General features: G+C 48.4%; 1 protein-coding gene across 2 annotated transcripts in view; it reads right to left on the minus strand.

Moving 5' to 3' along the window:
* Positions 1-903: 903 nt before the first annotated feature.
* LOC135914667 (uncharacterized) overlaps positions 904-19,093 on the minus strand; it is a 74,141-nt gene continuing 55,951 nt past the window's right edge. The window contains exons 1-2 of one of the 2 annotated variants that reach the window (XM_065447602.2): positions 12,983-14,355; positions 904-2,159 (exon numbers count right to left, since the gene is read on the minus strand). In XM_065447602.2, coding sequence (XP_065303674.1) covers positions 1,545-2,159; positions 12,983-13,861 — 1,494 coding nt within the window. In that variant the 5' untranslated portion in view covers positions 13,862-14,355 and the 3' untranslated portion in view covers positions 904-1,544. Of the gene's footprint in view, positions 2,160-12,982; positions 14,356-19,093 lie in introns of those variants that run through there. The other variant, XR_010568375.1, reaches the window with a different exon arrangement.

Consider the following 19,093-nt stretch of genomic DNA (forward strand, 5'->3'; position numbering starts at 1 on the left):
CCTTGGCGGGTCGACGGGAACGCTATCGCGTTCCACTCTTGAAGGCGAAGCAGAGTAACGCATGAGTTGTTTCTTCGTCTAGCCGAACCAAATATAGCCAAGCAACAGCAGTTCACCAGGCTAAACAGTGGTTCAACAACTAAAATAAAGGCTAGTATGCTTCGCATCCTGGGCTTAACCTTAGCTAAGCCACAGCCATTTCTTTAAGCAACGCAGAAGTATCGAAGCGAGCTAGACTATTTTATGTGAATAGACGTTGAAACAAACTGCTCATGAGAAAAACTCTTAAATGTGTTCAACGATATCAACGAGATATTACAGAGCGCAGGTAAACGCTTTTATTCGGAACCTTCTCGTGCTAATATTAATAATAATATTTGGGGTTTTTACGTGCCAAAACCACTTTCTGATTATGAGGCACGCCGTAGTGGAGGACTCCGGAAATTTTGACCACCTGGGGTTCTTTAACGTGCACCTAAATCTAAGCACACGGGTGTTTTTCGCATTTCGCCCCCATCGAAATGCGGCCGCCGTGGCCGGGATTCGATCCCGCGACCTCGTGCTCAGCAGCCCAACACCATAGCCACTGAGCAACCACGGCGGGTCCCTTCTCGTGCTATCTTGATAACGCAAAGGTGCTGATCAGAGTCAAAAATGCGCTCGTCTTGGCTTAAAATGCATAAGCGTTTCTCGGCAGTGTAAGCCGCACTGCAATTGTTAGGGATTGTTCAACGCTATAGAACAATACAAGCTACTGTTCAAGCTTGAAGAATAGCTTAAATGTGTGTGTGGCTTTTAAACAAGGTCCTCCTTAAAAGAGGACTGTTGTGCTCGCACAAGGGGAATATCTTACCAGCTACAGCCAAGAATTGTTCACGTTAACTAATGAGATGTAAACAGCCGTCATGCCCAAACAAAACCCGCAGGACGTTTATAAATCTGCTAAAACTGACGCCAAGGCTTACGAATGTGCAGTTCTCTCGACATAAAGGAACGTAAAGTAACGCCCTATATTTGAAGACCACATAACAGAGCAGTTCCCGAACAGCACTAGGTGTCGAAAAGTTCGTCACTGTAGAGTAGCCCACTGAACACGTTTCGATCCACGGAAATCTACACAACAAGCAACAAAGAGTCTGTAACACGCCTATAAAGCGATTCCTACTGACAGCACTGATATTATCTATGTTCACCAGCTACGCTAAAGCAGGAGCCATTATTTTTGAAAACCGCCGGGCGAGAAAATAAATTACGCAGAGAAACTCACGAACCAGAAAAAAAATTCTACACGACCGCCATCCTTCACGCTAGTTCCATATATATCACAATAAAGCAGCTTGGCAAATTCGGAAACGCAGAAACAGTTTCGCAAGTGATGGAAACATTTAGATGCAAAATAGGGCACTGCGAAAGGGAAATGAGACCAATGTTCGTGCGAGTTGTTCTCGAACTGTGCGGTGGCACACCAATAAGCATGATTCTCGTTGCTGCCCTCGTTGTCGTCTCGTAGTTCCACAGGTGCTAGAGGACACACAGCGCGTCACTCATCGCCGCGGCTTTCCGCAGGCGTCCACTGCGTTCCGCATAGGCGTCCCCGCACAGGCGAAAGCCTTGAAGAACTCCTCGAAGTTCCGCATCTGCGCCGACGCTCTCACTCCACTCCCATAGGAACCCCTCGGGAGACAAACGTGGTGCACAAAGAAGAGTATGAAGAACACCTGGCTGGCCGACAATCTGTGGTAGCCAAATACCGGGGCCCGGCCGTGCCAGCTGGGTGTTGCAAAGGCGCGGACCGCGGCTGACATCGACAAAATTGGGTACTTCAGTTCAGTGTCCACAACACCTCCACTTTGTCGTCGAAGGCAGCGCAGGTGCGCTGCCAGCCCTTCCCAGCTGTCGGTGTCCCGTTGTGCGTGTTCGAAAATCTTCTCCCATAGGACGTCGGCAAGCATTACGCCCAGCACGGCCGCGTTGATGACACCTGCGCCGTCGGCTATGCTGCGGTTTCCTCCGGCGGTCTCCTTGCCGAAACTGAGAAGCGCGTAGACGCTTGCCGTAACGGCGATCTGGTTGCCGAATCTCACGAGGGATGTGTGAGACAAGTCGACGCGCCGACTGTACAACGCAGAGAGGCCCCGCAGAGCACTGCTGCTGCGTATCTGAAATAAGAATACACCGTTTTAATTGCACGTAGGCAGCCAACTTGATCCGCAAAACCGAGAAAACAATATAAGTGTTTCGCGTGCTATACGAATGAATTGCTTACAACTGAGCGCCTGTAAACATGCCTCGAAATCATTGAATCACGAACAGCCAGTTTTTCCGTCCTGGTTAGAGTTACTGTATGATATACATATCATAAGAAGCCAACAAACACTGACACCAAGGACAACATAGGGAAAATTACTTGTGTTTCATAAATGAAATAAAGAATTAATTTTCCCTATGTTGTCCTTGGTGTCAGTGTTTGTTGGCTTCTTATGATATGACTAATAAAAATCGGGCCCCTCGGTTAACCCCCTTTCTTCTCGTTATTACATAACGAGGGTCTCGAATCCGGCAACATTGATGCCTTCAGGTAGCATATGTGGGTTTATTGACCAGTTGCCTTCACCCTAAAAGATCATGTTCTCGTGACGCCTGCGGCGAAAAAGACGTTCCACGTCCGCCGCCAAGGTCTGTGAGTGGTGGCACTGGCTAACACTCCCAGGGTTCTACTAGGACACATAAATACCCAAGAAAGGGGATGGAAAAACGGCGCCGCGGTAGCTCAATTGGTAGAGCATCGCACGCGAAATGCGAAGGTTGTGGGTTCGGTTCCCATTTGCGGCAAGTTGCTTTATCATCCACTTTAATTTCCATTAATTTATGGTTTCTTTATTTCATTTATTAAACACAAGTAATTTTCCCTATGTTTCTTTTGGTGTCAGTGTTTGTTGGCTTCTTATGATATGACTAATAAAAATCGGGCCCCTCGGTTAACCCCCTTTCTTCTCGTGTATGATATACAGGCACTCTATTTTTAATTCTCAGTGGCTCCACTAAGCAGTCATCAAAAATAGTGATATGGCAGAACGTTCGCTCCTACTTTCTGGTTGGTTATATATCTATACGGGATATCTCGGAGCGATTCAGACGCGTCCGACAATATACGGTCAGACAACAACCGCTTTTTGTGTAAAGGAATCTAAAACAGAACCAATGACCACTGATTGCAGGCCATGAGGCTATACCACAGAGTCACCGCTAAAGATGGCAATCTCACTACGAGATCGCAGGGCCCTGCAATGCGTGGAAGCGGGGTGTCACTGAAGATCTCTGGCTTACGGTATACACTAATGATCGGTGGTAGGTCTACACTTTCAACAATTAAGCTCAATTAATTTCACTCCTGCATTACTCAACATGCTCGCGAAAGCTCAAACCAAGCTGATTACACCCTCACAGGAGATGATGTACTGCGTCACTGTTTACGACCCACCTGGAGGCACTGACGTTACAATTCATTGACAAGTACAGAACTGAAACATCCGAATAAAAGCAATAGAACGTACTATTAAGAATGAAGGAGCGGCGGCGACGAAATGGGTGCGACAAATAAATGGCAGTAACAAACTGCGCTAAATGTAGCTCCAGTACCATGCTCCCTTTCGCACGACCTACCAATCTAAGTCATGTTTTCATAGACCCTTGGATAACAGGTTTCATTATGCTTGCTGTGTCATGGTGACAGACAATTCGACTATACCATTCTACTGTGAAGAAGAAGACGCGCCTCGCGGCACAGCCGCATCGCCAACGCGCGGCTCGTCTCGGCTCGCGCTGTTGATTGCTGGCGTCCGTTTGGACAGTGCTTCGGGCTGCTTCGCCGTTCCCGGTTGCTGTGCCTTTGCATTAGGAGTCGGCAATAAACCTTCTCTCAATTGGTGGAGGTGCTGGGACTCAAACCCCGTCGCTTGAAACCCTGGAGCTGCGATCAAGAACGCTACCACCCGCCATGACCGACAGCTCCTCCCAAACGGCACCGACGCCACAGTCCGTCACCTGCACCGGCGTTCCACGACAACGGGACCCCAAGGTCTTCAGCGGTGCAGACGACGAAGACGTAGAAGACTGGTTTGCGTCATATGAACGGGTGAGCGCACACAACAAGTGGGATGATCCAGCCAAGTTAACTCACGTCATCTTTTATCTGGCTGGTGTTGCCCAACTGTGGTTTCACAACCACGAAAGTGACGTGCCCACATGGTCAGTCTTCAAGACTACCTTTACGGAAGTGTTCGGCCGACCCGCTGTTCGCAAGCTGCGTGCCGAACAGCGCTTGCGCGCCCGAGCACAGCAGACGGCGGAAACGTTCACAAGCTACATAGAAGACGTCGTGGACCTTTGTAAACGAGTCAACGCCGCAATGCCCGAAGCTGAGCGAATTCGCCATATACTGAAAGGCATCGATGACGGCGCATTCCAGATGCTCCTAGCCAGGAATCCGCGCACTGTGTCTGAAGTTGTCAGCCTCTGCCAAAGTTACGATGAGTTAAGGAAGCAACGCGCTTCGACTCGGCGTCCTTTGGGTAGCGACGACTCGTTGGCGAGCCTTGACAACATGTACGACCCATCTTCATTCTTTCAGCGGGTAAAGGACTTTGTGCGTGAGGAAGTTGCCCGCCAACTTTCTTTAGTCCCCTTCACTCAGGAGCCCACGTCCCATCTTCCAAACACGCTCCGCACCCTCATTTCCGAAGAGGTCGCCCAAGTTGTCCCTTCCGCACCACATCAGCCGCCTGCAGCCATGAATCTCAACTCTACGCGGGCAGTGCAGCCTGTCGCCACGCCTCTCACCTATGCGCAGCCAGTCCTGCCTGTGGCCGCGCCTCTTACGTACGCCCAGGCAGTACGCAGGCCTCCACCGGCGTCTTTCACGACCCAGTCCCAACCGCTGCCACCGGAAGCCCATGCTACATCTTGGACCGCACCGCGCGCTAATCCTTGGCGGACACCTGACAATCGACCCATCTGTTATTCTTGCTGCACTCCCGGACACGTCGCCCGATATTGCCGCCGTCGTCCTCAAGCGTTCGGCGACGCCTCGCGGCCCTTCCAGTACGGCAGCCAGCCATTTCGCCAATACGCCGCTCCTTCCCCCCAACCGTATGCTCGTGCTGACATCCCAGCATTTCCTTCGCGTCGCTCGCCATCCCCTCGCCGACGCTCGCTCTCCCCAATGCGTCGGCGACCCGCACCACCTGACCAGGAAAACTGAACGTCGCAGTTCAAGAGGCAAGAACTGCGCCCCATTCGAACTGTCAAAGTCCTCGCGCCTCTCCTGCTAACGTGGTCGAAATTTGTGTAGAAGGTGTTCCAGCATTCGCTCTTGTGGATACCGGCGCAGCCGTTTCTGTGATAGCCGCCAAACTGTGCCGTTCGCTGCGCAAGGTGACCACGCCGCTTTCTGGACTGTCGCTTCGTACGGCAAGCGCACAGCACGTCACTCCGCACGCAGCCTGTACTGTACGTGTGCTTATTCACGGCATTGTTTACATCGTCGAGTGTATTGTTCTTCCCACCTGCTCGCATGACGTCATCCTCGGATGGGACTTCTTATCCAGTCATAAAGCCGTGATCGACTGCGCACGCGCCGAAGTTGAATTTTCCCCTTGTGACGCACCCTTGGACGAAGATTGCGACCGCCCTCCTCAGCTTACCGTGCGCGAGGACACAGATATTCCACCTGGCTCCTTCGCCCTCGTACCCGTCTTTTGCGATGCCATCTCTGATGCAACGGTCCTCTTCACGCCGTCCGACGTCTTCATGAGCCGTAAATCTCTCCCACTACCCTTCGCGACGCTTGACATGGCTGGCGGCTGCAGCAATATATCCTTTTACAATCCCCTCTGTGCGCTCATTCTGTGTACATTTAAATGTTGGCGCAGGTTCCCTGCTCACTGTCATTCTCTTGACGTGCCAATTTGTGGATAAATATTATACCCCTGTCAAGCGAGCAACTTAAGTGCACCTACGGGATGTGCACTTAGGGACCTTGAGTGACACATTACGCTACACGGTGCTAAACGAAGAAACAGGGCGCACTAGCAGTAAAAAAAAATGTCGACAGACTAAAAGCGCGTTTTCGAAGATGTAGATTGCAACGAACTTTTTTAAAATGATTCTTTTACGTTGTATTATAAATAAAAACAGACTTAATATTTTTTCAACCGAAGAAAACGAGATTTCTTTTTATTATTATAAGAACATTGCAAGTCAACGCCGGCTAAGACGAGTGGAGTGAAGTGCAGTCTTCTGGGAGTTACACTCCACTTGAGACGTTTTGATTTGGCAAAGTGTACTTAAACTGAGTGAACACTCTCCGTAAGCGCACTTAACTTGCCCGCTTGACAGGGGTTATTAGTATGACTGTGACCAGCAAATTTGACTGCTACGTTGCTTTGTGCGGATATCATGGCGGAGATGCTGAACAAGAACTACGTCCAGCTGGTTTCCGCTTCCGTGCGTAGGCTCAAAGTGGGAGGACTAAACAAGGTATTTCTCCCACCTGCACCCGATGCAAACTACCTGGATGTTCAAACAGCCAGCGATAATGAATCGATATTCAGTCACTTGAAAAGAGGCGCAATATTTGTGACGCTTCAGGCGCGCGGACGAAGATGGCGCCACCGTGTGGGCGCCCAATATTGCGATAATGTAATTACCGGAGAACATGCAAGTGGGTAATATTCGGAAAGATTACTCTTTTGCACAATTCATTGCGCTCGCCAACGACATTTGTATATTTTGTACCCTTAAAAGCGGTCTTTTGACTTTCATCTGAATTATTAAAGAATGCGTTTCATAATTCTTGGTGTTACCTATAACGCGATATGTTACAGCTATCTGGTGAACAAGATGAGGTTATAACGCAACTTCTTTAGCTGGCAGCGCCTTGCTCGTCTAGAGCGGTTGGCACGTTTCTGTATGATAGTTAGTCCTACGTTGGAAGTACGTACAGCGCGAGATGATCAAGGGAGAGCAAGGAGCGATGCCGTGCTTGTTTATAGTGGGTCCCAATCAGAGTCATTGGGTTACTTTTTTGAAACCCAAGTAATCACGAGAGACGTTTCTTATCTGATTTACTTTTCCGGGGTCATCATCATCATCATCTTCAGCCTGGTTACGCCCACTGCAGGGCAAAGGCCTCTCCCATACTTCTCCAACTACCCCGGTCATGTACTAATTGTCGCCATGTTGTCCTTGCTTCCCTTGGAATTCATTCCGTAACTCTTAATGACCATTGGTTATCTTCCCTCCTTATTACGTGTCCTGCCCATGCCCATTTCTTTTTCCTGATTTTAACGAAGATATCATTACCTCGCGTTTGTTCCCTCACCCAATCTGCTCTTTTCTTATCCCTTAACGTTATACCTATCATTCTCCTTTCCATAGCTCGTTGCGTCGTCCTCAATTTAAGTAGAACCCTTTTCGTAAGCCTCCAGGTTTCTGCCCCGTACGTGAGTACTGGTAAGACACAGATGTTATAAACTTTTGTCTTGAGGGATAATGGCAACTTGCTCTTCATGATCTGAGAATGCCTGCCAAACGCACGCCAGCCCATTCTTATTCTTCTGATTATTTCAGTCTCAAGGTCCGGGTCCGCAGTCGCTATCTGTCTTAACTAGGTGTATTCCCTTACCAATTCAAGTGCCTCACTACCTATCGTAAACTGCTGTTCTCTTCCGAAACTGTTAAACATTACTTTAGTTTTCTACAGATTAATTTTTAGACCCGCCCTTCGGCTTTGCCTCTCCAGGTCAGTGAACATGCATTGCAGTTGGTCCCCTGAGTTACTAAGCAAGGCAATATCATCAGCGAATCGCAAGCTACTAAGGTATTCTTCATTAACTCTTATTCCCAATTCTTCCCACTCCAGGTCACTGAATACCTCTTGTAAACACGCTGTGAATAGCATTGGAGAGATCGTACCTCCCTGCCTCACGCCTTTCTTTATTGGGATTTTGTTGCTTTGCTTATGGAGGACTACGGTGGCTGTGGAGCCGCTATAGATATCTTTCAGTTTTTTAACATACGGCTCGTCTACAACCTGATTCCGCAATGCCTCCATGACTGCTGAGGTTTCGACTGAATCAAACGCTTTCCCGTAATCAATGAAAGCATTATATAAAGGTTGGTTATATTCCGCACATTTTTCTGTCACCTGATTGATAGTGTGAATATGGTGTATTGTTGAGTAGCTTTTACGGAATCCTGCCTGGTCCCTTGGTTGACGGAAGTCTAAGATGTTTTTGATTCTGTTTGCAATTACCTTAGTAAATATTTTGTAGGCAACGGACAGTAAGCTGATCGGTCCATAATTTTTCAAGTCTTTTGCGTCCCCTTTCTTATGGATTAGAATTATGTTAGCGTTTTTCCAAGATTCCGGTACGCTCGAACTCCTGAGGCATAGCGTATACAGGGTGGCCAGTTTCTCTAGAACAATCTGCCCACCATCCTTCAACAAATCTGCGGTTACGTGATCCTCCCCAGCTGCCTTCCCCCTTTGCATAGCTCCCAAGGCTTTCTTTACTTCTTTCGGCGTTACGTGTGGGATTTCCAATTCCTCTAGGCTATTCTCTCTTCCATTATCATCGTAGATGCCACTGGTGCTGTATAAATGCCTATAGAACTCCTCAGCCACATGAACTATCTCATCCATATTAGTAATGATATTGCCGGTTTTGTCTCTTAACGCATACATCTGATTCTTGCCAATTCCTACTTTTTTCTTCACTGCTTTTAGGCTTCCTCCGTTCCTGAGAGCATGTTTAATTCCATCCATATTATACTTCCTTATGTCAGCTGTCTTACGCTTGTTGGTTAACTTCAAAAGTTCTGCCAGTTCTATTCTAGCTGTAGGGTTAGAGGCTTTCATACATTGGCGTATCTTGATAAGATCTTTCGTCTCCTGCGATAGCTTAGTTGTATCCTGTCTAAAGGAGTTACCACAGACTTCTATTGCACACTCCCTAATGATGCCCACAAGAATGTCATTCATTGCTTCAACACTAAGGTCCTCTTCCTGAGTTAAAGCCGAATACCTGTTCTGTAGCTTGATCTGGAATTCCTCTATTTTACCTCTTACCACTAACTCATTGATTGCCTTCTTCTGTACCAGTTGGACCTCTTGCACGCAAGGCGGGTATTCTACCTCTACACCACCGCTGCAACGTTTTCCGGGGTGTTCGAGCGTAATTATACAAGACGCTAAGCAGACACCGGGTTGCTAGGTTACAACTGCCTCTCGCAGTAATTTGAACGGGTTGGCCTCTGCGGAATGGATGTAAAAGATGTTCCTGCCACCGCTCTTAATCGGTAATCGGTAATAAGCGCTAATTAAATAATCGCCTCTAGTGAAAGCTCACTGTCCGACTACATTATGTCATCAATGTAATACATAGTACCATACCGGCCGCGAAAGGAGAAACGAGAACATTTTACTGCGCATGTTTGCCCCGCTTATTACAATGCGTCATCGACCTTCAGGTGCTTACATGGAGCGACTCCCCCTGTGAGCACGGTCACGCAATATAGGCCCGTTACTACCAACACCAAGTAAAGGAAATGACAAAAAAGGCAGTCGGCACTAAGGTGTAGCCAAATATCATTAAAATTACCAAGACAAGAAGATTCCTACGGATCCCGTATTTCAACGAAACGAGCGTGTTCGCATTTTCAGCTCGCTACAGGTAAAGCAAGTGTACGCAAGTGTAAAGCAAGTGTACGCCGCTACGACAGGGAAGCCTGGGATTCAGCTAGAGGTCAAATTTGTTAAATGTGCCGTTTTAATCAGTGGCAGAAGTAACACTGCCCGTAAGTATATCTCAAGCCAGTAAAATTCGTTCGTACAACCTACAAGTCAACCTGAACGCAGCGCACGAAGCAAGCGTGCCGCCATAGCACGCATACCCATATTCATGTGCATTAAGCACCCTACTCAGCAAGTGCAGCTTCCGAAACATACCAACGAGGTAGGTGAGACTGCAGACAACATATGAAAGCTGACAGAACAACAGCCAACGCAATCGTTCTTCACCCTCACTCATGGTAAAGCACCAGTAAGTCCACAAAGCGTAGACGAAGAACTTGCTGCTAAAAACGATACACAGCGGCTGACAAGTCGTTTTCGAGAAGTGGAATTTTTCGTAAAAAAAGAAATCCTACAAATGTACAATAGCTGGAAACTTCCTTAAAGATCAAGAAAATGAAGCAATACGTTTTTTACCAGTCGATTTAGTAACTAATACAACTTTTGACTATTCAACTTCATTGCTTCGAGCGAGAGGGAAAAAAGAAAGACCGGTACAAGCTTGCCTCTCGGCAAACATGCAAGAATAACAGATATGGATAGAGATGGTAACGCAATCCGAGCGAAATTTCGCGTACGTTGTTCATTTATTGATGCAAACGCGCATCAAATCGACCATCGAGCGAAAAAGCCGGCGGCTGTCTTCTGGAAAAGAGAAAAACGGCCCCTAAATTCCCGTTGGCTGGCACGCCATGCCAGACGCACTCCTCGACGGATCACAGCGAGCGAAAGGGAACACCTGCTGAGCTAGCGCGCCAAGTGTTGCCCGAGGGGAGAGGGAACCAACACGACGCCACGTCACCCTGCCTCCCGCTCGCAGAAGCCTGTGTTATCCACGCGCATCTTGTCCGCGCAAGTTCTCGCCTGCGTTCTAATTGCGCCTCGGTAACGCCAAATAAAAATGCACCAAGCCAACGCCTCCGAAATAGCAGACCTGTGCACCCTGCTTTATGACGTCATGCTACTCGGAGCGATATTTCCATTGCCAAACCGGGCGTGGCGAAAGCGGTGACGTCAAATCACCGCGGCTTACTCAAGAGCGTCCACATTAGATTCTATGGCTATCGGGCGAGGAAGCATGACGTCACGGATCGAAGTCCACCGGCCTTGTGCTATCTTGGAGGCATTGGCCAAGCGTCTCAACACGCTCGCTTACCCGCGAGGAATGCGCAACTCGAAGGACCGCTCAACGGCGTTCAACTGGACATTCGTGCTTTCAAATTTCCAACTATCTGACGTGCTTAGGGGTCCTCGGATTTCTACGCACCTCCTATCTGGCGCCATCGTAGCAAACCTACACCCTTCTTTCCTAACTCCTCGTCAGAGATTAAACATCTTTGGCTCGTCAGGCGGCGCTGGCTCATTTGTCGCAGTCACAGAACAAAATAAATAGGTGTTGCTTTAGGGCAAAGGCAGCTCCGGAGAACAACTACTTGGAGAGCAAATATCATAATTGAAGTATTCCATAAAAGCAATAGTCGCATTAGATCTTTGAACACGTGAACTGTATCGAGCGGAGAGAAACCGAGTAATACGGAATTTCTTTTTTTCAATTTTTTTAATACCTACGTGTATTTCTTAGGCGACTTGCAGGAATCAGGGCCTGAATTCACAATACAATTCATACGCCAAAGTAAAAAGTAACAGACAGCATATAAGCGAAGGCTTATGTGCTGTCTATCAACATATAAGCCAGCCAAAAGCAAAGCTTCTTTCGAAATAAAAGCTTTCTGAATAAGGCCTAGAGGCGCTTGTAAAAATATAAGCTCTCGAACCAACCGCTTCCACAAATCGAAAGGTCGAAACTAAGGACACAATTGAGAGTGGAGTTATACGAAAGGATAGACAGTTGGGCGACTTGGTACGGTAACATGATTTTGGCTTCTAGCGCGAAGTGAAACAGGGACACAGAAAGGAGCAGACAGGACGAGCGCTAACTCTCAATTACATTTTTATTAAAACGAAGAACATATATATAGGTGATTGCAAAAACCGTAGCACAAGAACATGACAAGGTAAAAAGCATCAGTTAAACGTATCAGGGGGTAGGAAGTCAAATAACAACAACAAAAAAAGATTACTTCAGATTAGGGCCAAGAAGCCACTGCTAGAATTTTCTTCCTGTCATTCTAAACTTGTTAAACAGGGTATAGCTTATTAAACTCTTAGGTGTGCCATTACTAAGTCATCTCCGCAAAATATGCAACAAAGTTTTTCACAACACATAGAAAGGCTTAGAAAGGCTAGCTATCCCGTGCATTTATTATCACTAACCTGCGAAAAACTTTTAAAATGGGTAAAAAGTCCCGGTAAGAAACAAGAAAAACAGAAAAAAGAAACAAAGTTTGCTGTAGTACCCTTCATACATAGATTATCCCATAGTTTAAGGAATGTGGCCAATAGGTGTGACGTTAGTACCGTTTTCTCGGCCCCACGCAAGTTATCTAACATGCGTCCTATGACAAATAGGATACTTGAACAGGGAGGCAAAAAAAGCAAAGATGATTGCGGAGTTAAACATGTGTCCCCTTTAGTGCCTTGCAACACGGGTATAGTTTATCAGATTCCACTCGAGTGCGGGAAAGCTTACATTGGACAGAGCGGTAGGTGCATTAACATTAGACTAAAAGAACACAAACATTCACTAAACAACCCTAATGCATCACATTTAGCGGCAGATTGTTTCGATTGTGGTTGCAAATCTTTCTTTCAAGACACAAAAATTCTTTGTAGACACAGATGCCAAACTACGCGTGAAATTATCGAGGCATTCCACAACATAAAAAGATCAGGAGAACCCTTGCGTCAGTCAAGCTTCGTTGTCACTGTTAGATTGCGAATTTCAGTACCTTCGCAATACGTCTACTAATCTGAAGTAATCTTTTTTAAGTAAACCCCTGATATGTTTAACTGATGCTTTTTACCTTGTCATGTTCTTGTGCTACGGTTCTTGCAGTCACCTATATATATGTTCTTCGTTTTAATAAAAATTTCGCCGAGAGTTAGCGCTCGTCCTGTCTGCACCTTTCTGTGTCCCTGCTTCACCTCGCGCTAGAAGCCAAAATCATGGAGTTATACGATTGGACGCTGCCTATGCTTTATTAGGTAAAAAATAATCTCGCTACTCACCTGATAATAGAAGCTCCGAATTTCAAACTTATTCTCGAAGTAGTTCTCGCTTATAGAAGGCAGATGGCGCTTGTAGGGGGCAGTCAGGTTTTCAGGCAAAACAATATGAATGCTTCGCACCACACTCCGCACCGCGTCGGCGTCCAGGTGAGCAGAGAAGAAAACTTGGGCGTCCGCAATCACGGCTTCAGAGATCTTGTTGAACATTTCCAGCACAACCTGGTCACGGTCTGGACTAGTCATCTGCTGCGTCGCCAACACATCCCAGAATGGAGAAAGTCTCATGGTCAGTATTTCGCAAAGCGCTGCGTGATCCACTCCGCTAGCCTCCTGCCCAATTTCGTCGTCAAACGTGGCCAGCGTCGAGTGTATGGCGAAGTACAGTAGCGCGGCTGCTTGAACGAGGATGTTTTTGTCCATCAATATGCTTAAGACTGCCGCGACGTCGGGAGGGTTTTCGATGGCAATCACTGGGAATGCGCTCAACATCTCTTGCCACGTAGATATGCCCTCCTTTGGAAACTGTTCGCCTAACAACGGTATCGGGACGATAGAGTGCTCACTATCAGAGGTCTTGCGCGTCATGCGTAATCGGCGAATTAGACTAAGCACGTCTGCCTGCGTAGCGTTTATGCCAGCGTGTCTCCTGGCAGCCTCGAACATGGCATGTCCGGCACTTGACGCTTCTAAATCGATATATGGCGCAAGCTGAACGCGTATGACGTAGGTGGATTCTTTTTTCTCGAATGATAATTTGTAGTACATGTATAACACGCTGGCAATTGCGTACCTGAAGTGTAGCAGACCCACAAGCTTGATCAAGTCCACGTTTCGCGCCGTGCTCGTAGAGGTTCCCGACCAGCGGCGAAAGAGGTCCATGACGGCTTCCACTGCGTTCTCTGCAGTGAACAGATTTTTGACGCCTGCGATGAGGCAGCTCTTGTGGTTCCCCCAAATTATATCGCTGACCGGTGAGCGCAGTATGGCCTGGAGAGTAGGGTGAACCACGAGCGATGTGAACACTCGATCCGCAATCGCGCTGCGGTCCACTCCACTCTTTTTGTAGCAGGCATAACTGAGAATGTCAGTACATGGATCGTTTGAAAGGTTGGCCAGCGTCAATATCGTCTACGTGGCGTCGGGGCAGCAGAATGGCGGCACTTCGGGCAATTCACCGTTGGAGCTTGTCAACTCGTTCATCAAGATCCACACGAGTGCCACCAATCCGGAAAGAAGTAGTGTCGCGAACAGAACGACAAGCGCCACGACAGCGCGAGGGCCAGAGCTGCTCGGCGCCTCGTCGTTGGGCATTTGCTGCGAGAAGCGTCTTCCGATAGCCAGCAGGTTCGCCGCGGGCAACTCGTGCAACGCTCCGCCTTCTTCTTCTCTGGCCCGTGCCACGTTCCATACGACTGAACGCGAGCCGCGCCAAAACCAGGCAATCAGAACCAATTGGTGAAGAAGTTGTACATGTAGATCCTTGGGATATACTGGCGCGTACCAACTCTGGGTGATTGGTTGAGAATCGGGTAGATTGAAGCAGGATGTCAGATAAGAGTGAAAAATTTTATACTGGTTAAGTTAGAATTGAAACTTAGAGCATGGAGAGCCTGCATGATCTTGTAAATATGAAAATTTTATTATAGCAATAAAAATAGAAATGTTCCAAGTCAAATTCGGTGAAATAAAAGAAGGCTTAAAAATATTGTCTTGAGAGTTTAAGTCTCATTTATCCTAAAGAAAAATGTTGAACGGAAACATTAACCTTCCCGTCACTGTGCCCAAGTGTAGAGGCACGCAAAGATAGTACATTCTGAACAGTTAAATTTAATCCAAGAAGGCCCAGTGGGTGTTTCTAGGGTTCCTTTTCTTAAACAAACACCATGACATTTACTCGCACTTTAGATCATACCGTTCCCGAAGTCTTTTGTTCATGAGAACTGTTTTTCATTCCATGACCGCTTTCATTTACAGCAGCTCCTCTTTCAGGATTTGCGGAAACGCTATCACGAACCGTAATCGCGAACCAGAACGTGAACTTACAAGTTTCTCTGCTTTTTGACGTGAAACGTCTTTCATTTCGGTCAGTCTAGACGGTCGGTTGCTAAAAACCGTATGCAACGCTATTGTCAGTAAAGAAATGTAATGAAATCATGTTATGCTAATATCATTTACATGTTTGCAATCCTATTACGCAGACACTATGTCTTGGTTTGGCTGCGTAGAGGAAACACGCCATTACTCAATCATCTATTTGTCGCGTGCACAGATGGCACCGCTGTGGCGCCACGCGTTTACGCATTCGGAGCCAAATTTAGTTTAGCCAAATTCATTAAGGGTTACGGACTGGATTCCAAGGGAAGAGAGCGCAGCAGGGGGCGGAAGAAAGTTACGTGGGCGGATGAGATTAAGAAGTTTGCAGGGACGGCATGGCCACAATTAGCACATGACCGCGGTTGTTGGAGAAGTATCGGAGAGGCCCTTGCACTGCAGTGGGCGTGACCAGGCTGACGATGATGACTGAGCGTTCTGTCCCGCATCGGATTCCTTCAGCTTTGTCAGGAGTATGTCAAACATTCGCTCCGTCTTGTTCGTCAATCTGATCACCATCTCTTCGATTGCGTCTATCTTCCTAGCTCCTGACCTGGGCCTCTTCAGAACATGAGCGTGGTCCACAGCGTCTTCCGTAGGTGGCGCATCGCTCATGCTTTTGCGCTTGGAGCCCGCTGTCGCCGGCGGTTCTTCTTCACCATGTCACATGTCCATCTGCCCTACCTCGCCTCCTGTCGCGTTCGCATATCGCCTCGCTCGGCGGCCTCGCGGGAGGTGGAGGAGAATATCCTCTCATGCCCTTCAAGATTTCGTTCAGCGTCTGCTGTAGCTCGTCGATTTTTCCCGCTCATTGTTCGTTCTGCTTTCTCGCCCTGCCCAGCTCTTCTCGAAGTTCCTTATTCTCTCGCTCCATTTTCTCCACCCTCGCCGCCAGGAAGCAGTCGGGTCGCCCCTCGTGCTGCTATAGAGGGTGGAGCTCTCTACAGAACATCCATTTCTTCCCGCAACTACGTCGGACCAGGTGACCTTCTGCGGCCCTGCCTGTATCTCGCCAAGTGTGGCCCGCTTACAGTCTGGCAGGGGGCGGTTTCGGCTTCAGTTGCGGCTTCCACTCTGACTCCGGCTTCGACTTCTGCTCTTACCTCTGTTACGACTTCGGCTACATCTTCTTCTCGGCAAGAGAGATACGATCTAGAGCGACTTTGGCTTTTTCCCTCCGCCATACTGTAACCCGATGGTGATGGTATCCGGTGAGGGGTCGTCTTTCCTTCTTCCAATGTGCGTTCCCTTTCTTCTCTGCTTCTCGCTCGCCACCTTCTTTCCTTTACTATGTGCGACAACTTGTATTTTGCCTTACACATTCGGTAGTGGTCGGCCGTGAAGTGCGCCTCGCCGCAGGTCACGCACTTGGGCGTCCACTCGTGTTCGATAATTGGGTTCTTCGACACGCAGGTCGGACATAGCTTGACCTCCAGTCTTGGGCACACGTCAGGTGGGTGGCCGAGCCTGCCGCACCCCTTGCAGTAGTCCATCTGTTTCCGATACAACCATGCTCTTATCATGATGCTATTGAAGTAAGTCCATGTGGGGACTCTGTTTCCCTCGTACACCAATATAACGGTGGTGGTACTGCCAAGCCGCTTGGAATATATGTTGTGTTGGCGTATGGTTTCTCGAGTTCACCAGCGCGTGCATGAGCAGGTCTTGCGTATACTTCAGCTGAATGTTGCGGATAACCCGTTTTACCATTTGCTCAGCCGCCGAAACATACGCGTTGGTCTCGTGCCTCTTTCCGTTGGTCGTCAACACCTTGATCTTAGCGATTTTCGTCGTAGTTGTCTCGTCCGGTGTGCTTATAACCAGGATGTTTTGCATACGATTGCGACAGATAGTTAACATCTCGTGGTCGCCCACTACCACATCTTGGCGTATCGCCTCGTCGCGACTCTTTCCGCACGTGTTCTTTATATTCAGCCCGTATATCGGTCAAACAATTATCTTGATATCATCCCTGTGTATTATGGGCATCCTTCTTGCTCGGAGAACTTTGCTCACTATGCTTCGGCCGCCTCGGCACATCGGGCTTCGCGAGCGGGTGTTGTCCTTTCCCGCGATGTCGTTAGCGTTCGTGCGGTGCCCTCTTCCGTGTGTAACTTCGATCCAACCGTCTGCAACGCTTTCACTGTCTTCTGCCAAAGAAACGCGTTTTAACGCGATAGCGTTAAGGAGCTCGTGTCGCAGAAAAGCCGGTGTCGTCGGCGTCGGTGTCGGCGTCCGCGGCGTTGGCCGTGAGCGATAAATCACGACAGGCACTTCATAAATAAAAACAACTTCCAAGATGTGCTGGGTGGGAATCGATCCAGGGTCTCCAGAGTGTGAGACGGAGACGCTACCACTCCGCCACGAGTTCGATGCTTCCATGCGGTACAAACGCGCCTCTAGTGAATGCGGTGTTGCCTTCGAAACGAGCCGTGGAAAGTTATACTGCGGTGTATATCGGTAATTATTAACATGTAACTTACAGAAGTCGCAATTACACGAGTAGTGAAGTGCGTTTCCGCTGCGTTTCTTCTGCGCTTTCAGCACACGCAGAGCCATCTTGCGGCAAACACAGAAGACCCCCTCCTCTCCATGTAGGGCGCTGCCCCGACAGATGGCGCGCCACGCGCGCATTGGAGCTGCGAGGACCGGTGCGAGGCGGTTCGCGGCCCGGACTCTCTCTCCCCTGACAACGCTTCGACTTGCTCCCTCTGCAGAATCAAGCGTCCTTCGTTTCTTTAGATCGCTATCTGTCTATCTCTCTGCCCGTGCCGATCACGACACGTTTGGCTGGCGTGCATCATTTCCCCCTCCGAAATACCGAGTTCTTCGGTTCGTTCCGCTTGCTCAGGCGCACGTTTCGTTGCTGCGCCGAACGCCGCGTTGCTCGACCATATGGCTCGACGCTCACCGCGTCCGATGCGGGGCGCCTCGTAAGTGATGGCTGCCCTGTAGCCCATTGTCTTACACCCCTTGGCGGGTCGACGGGAACGCTGTCGCGTTCCACTCTTGAAGGCGAAGCTTAAGGGTCCTCCAATTTTTGCTTCATTGGGTCCGCTGTCTGGGGTTTGCCCAGTTCCTGCCTCGTCTATGTACATTTCGGTGCTATTTCGTTCAATCCTCGGGTCCAACAAAGGATGCTCCAGGCCCAACCTTCGTTAGGCTTGGGCGCGCTCACATGGGACTCTGCGAGTTTTTGCCGCACTTAAATCGCACAAGTTCACGCTCACCCAAACAATTGGTATCCCTCGGTTCACAATGACTTGCTCTTTCCGATTACATGTCGCTTTCGTGTGTAACAATCTAAAAACCGGCGGAAATATTCATGAATCAACGGAGTCGATGCGGGAAGCGTCCGGTCTCACTGCCAACTTCTTCCCCCAAAGTTAATGAAGACAGAATTATTTCTAGTACACGAACCAGCGACCTTCAGTGGTAGTCGAACCCTTGTGCTTATGTGGAAGTCGAACCCACAACCTTTGGACTTAAGGCAAATTAATGCACCGTTTCTCAGGGTAGAGTTAAGGCACTCGAATCCACGAACTTTGATGGAAGTCGCACCCTCGACCTTTGGTGGATGTCAAACCCAGGACCTTTGGTGTTAATTAGAACAATGAAGGCAATTAACGTAGCGTCACATAAGGCATTATTGTTTCCTCCCGCGATCTTTGGTGGAAGAAAACAATAAGCAGCAACAACGCATTCGAGTGAGAATGTCAATTCAATTAATGCATCTTGAGAGCACAGGCTTTCGCCTTCACCCACTGCCGTATGCGAAAGTGAGCGTCAATATTTTTAATTGCCCCATATTGAACCGCTGAATAACCCAAATACGTTGCAGTACGTGTAATTTAATCAGTGAACATTAAATTTTGACATCTGTGCCTCCAGTGCAGAAGGCTCCTGCATCGTACAGCACTCATGTCACCGCATTCGCGTGCGTTTTGTCGTCGCCTGAAGGAGATTCGGTGCACTGCTTCACCACAACGGTGAAAAGGCAACTGGCATGTATTTCAAGAA

Source organism: Dermacentor albipictus, chromosome 4 (genome assembly GCF_038994185.2).
Source record: "Dermacentor albipictus isolate Rhodes 1998 colony chromosome 4, USDA_Dalb.pri_finalv2, whole genome shotgun sequence".
Lineage (NCBI taxonomy): Eukaryota > Metazoa > Arthropoda > Arachnida > Ixodida > Ixodidae > Dermacentor > Dermacentor albipictus.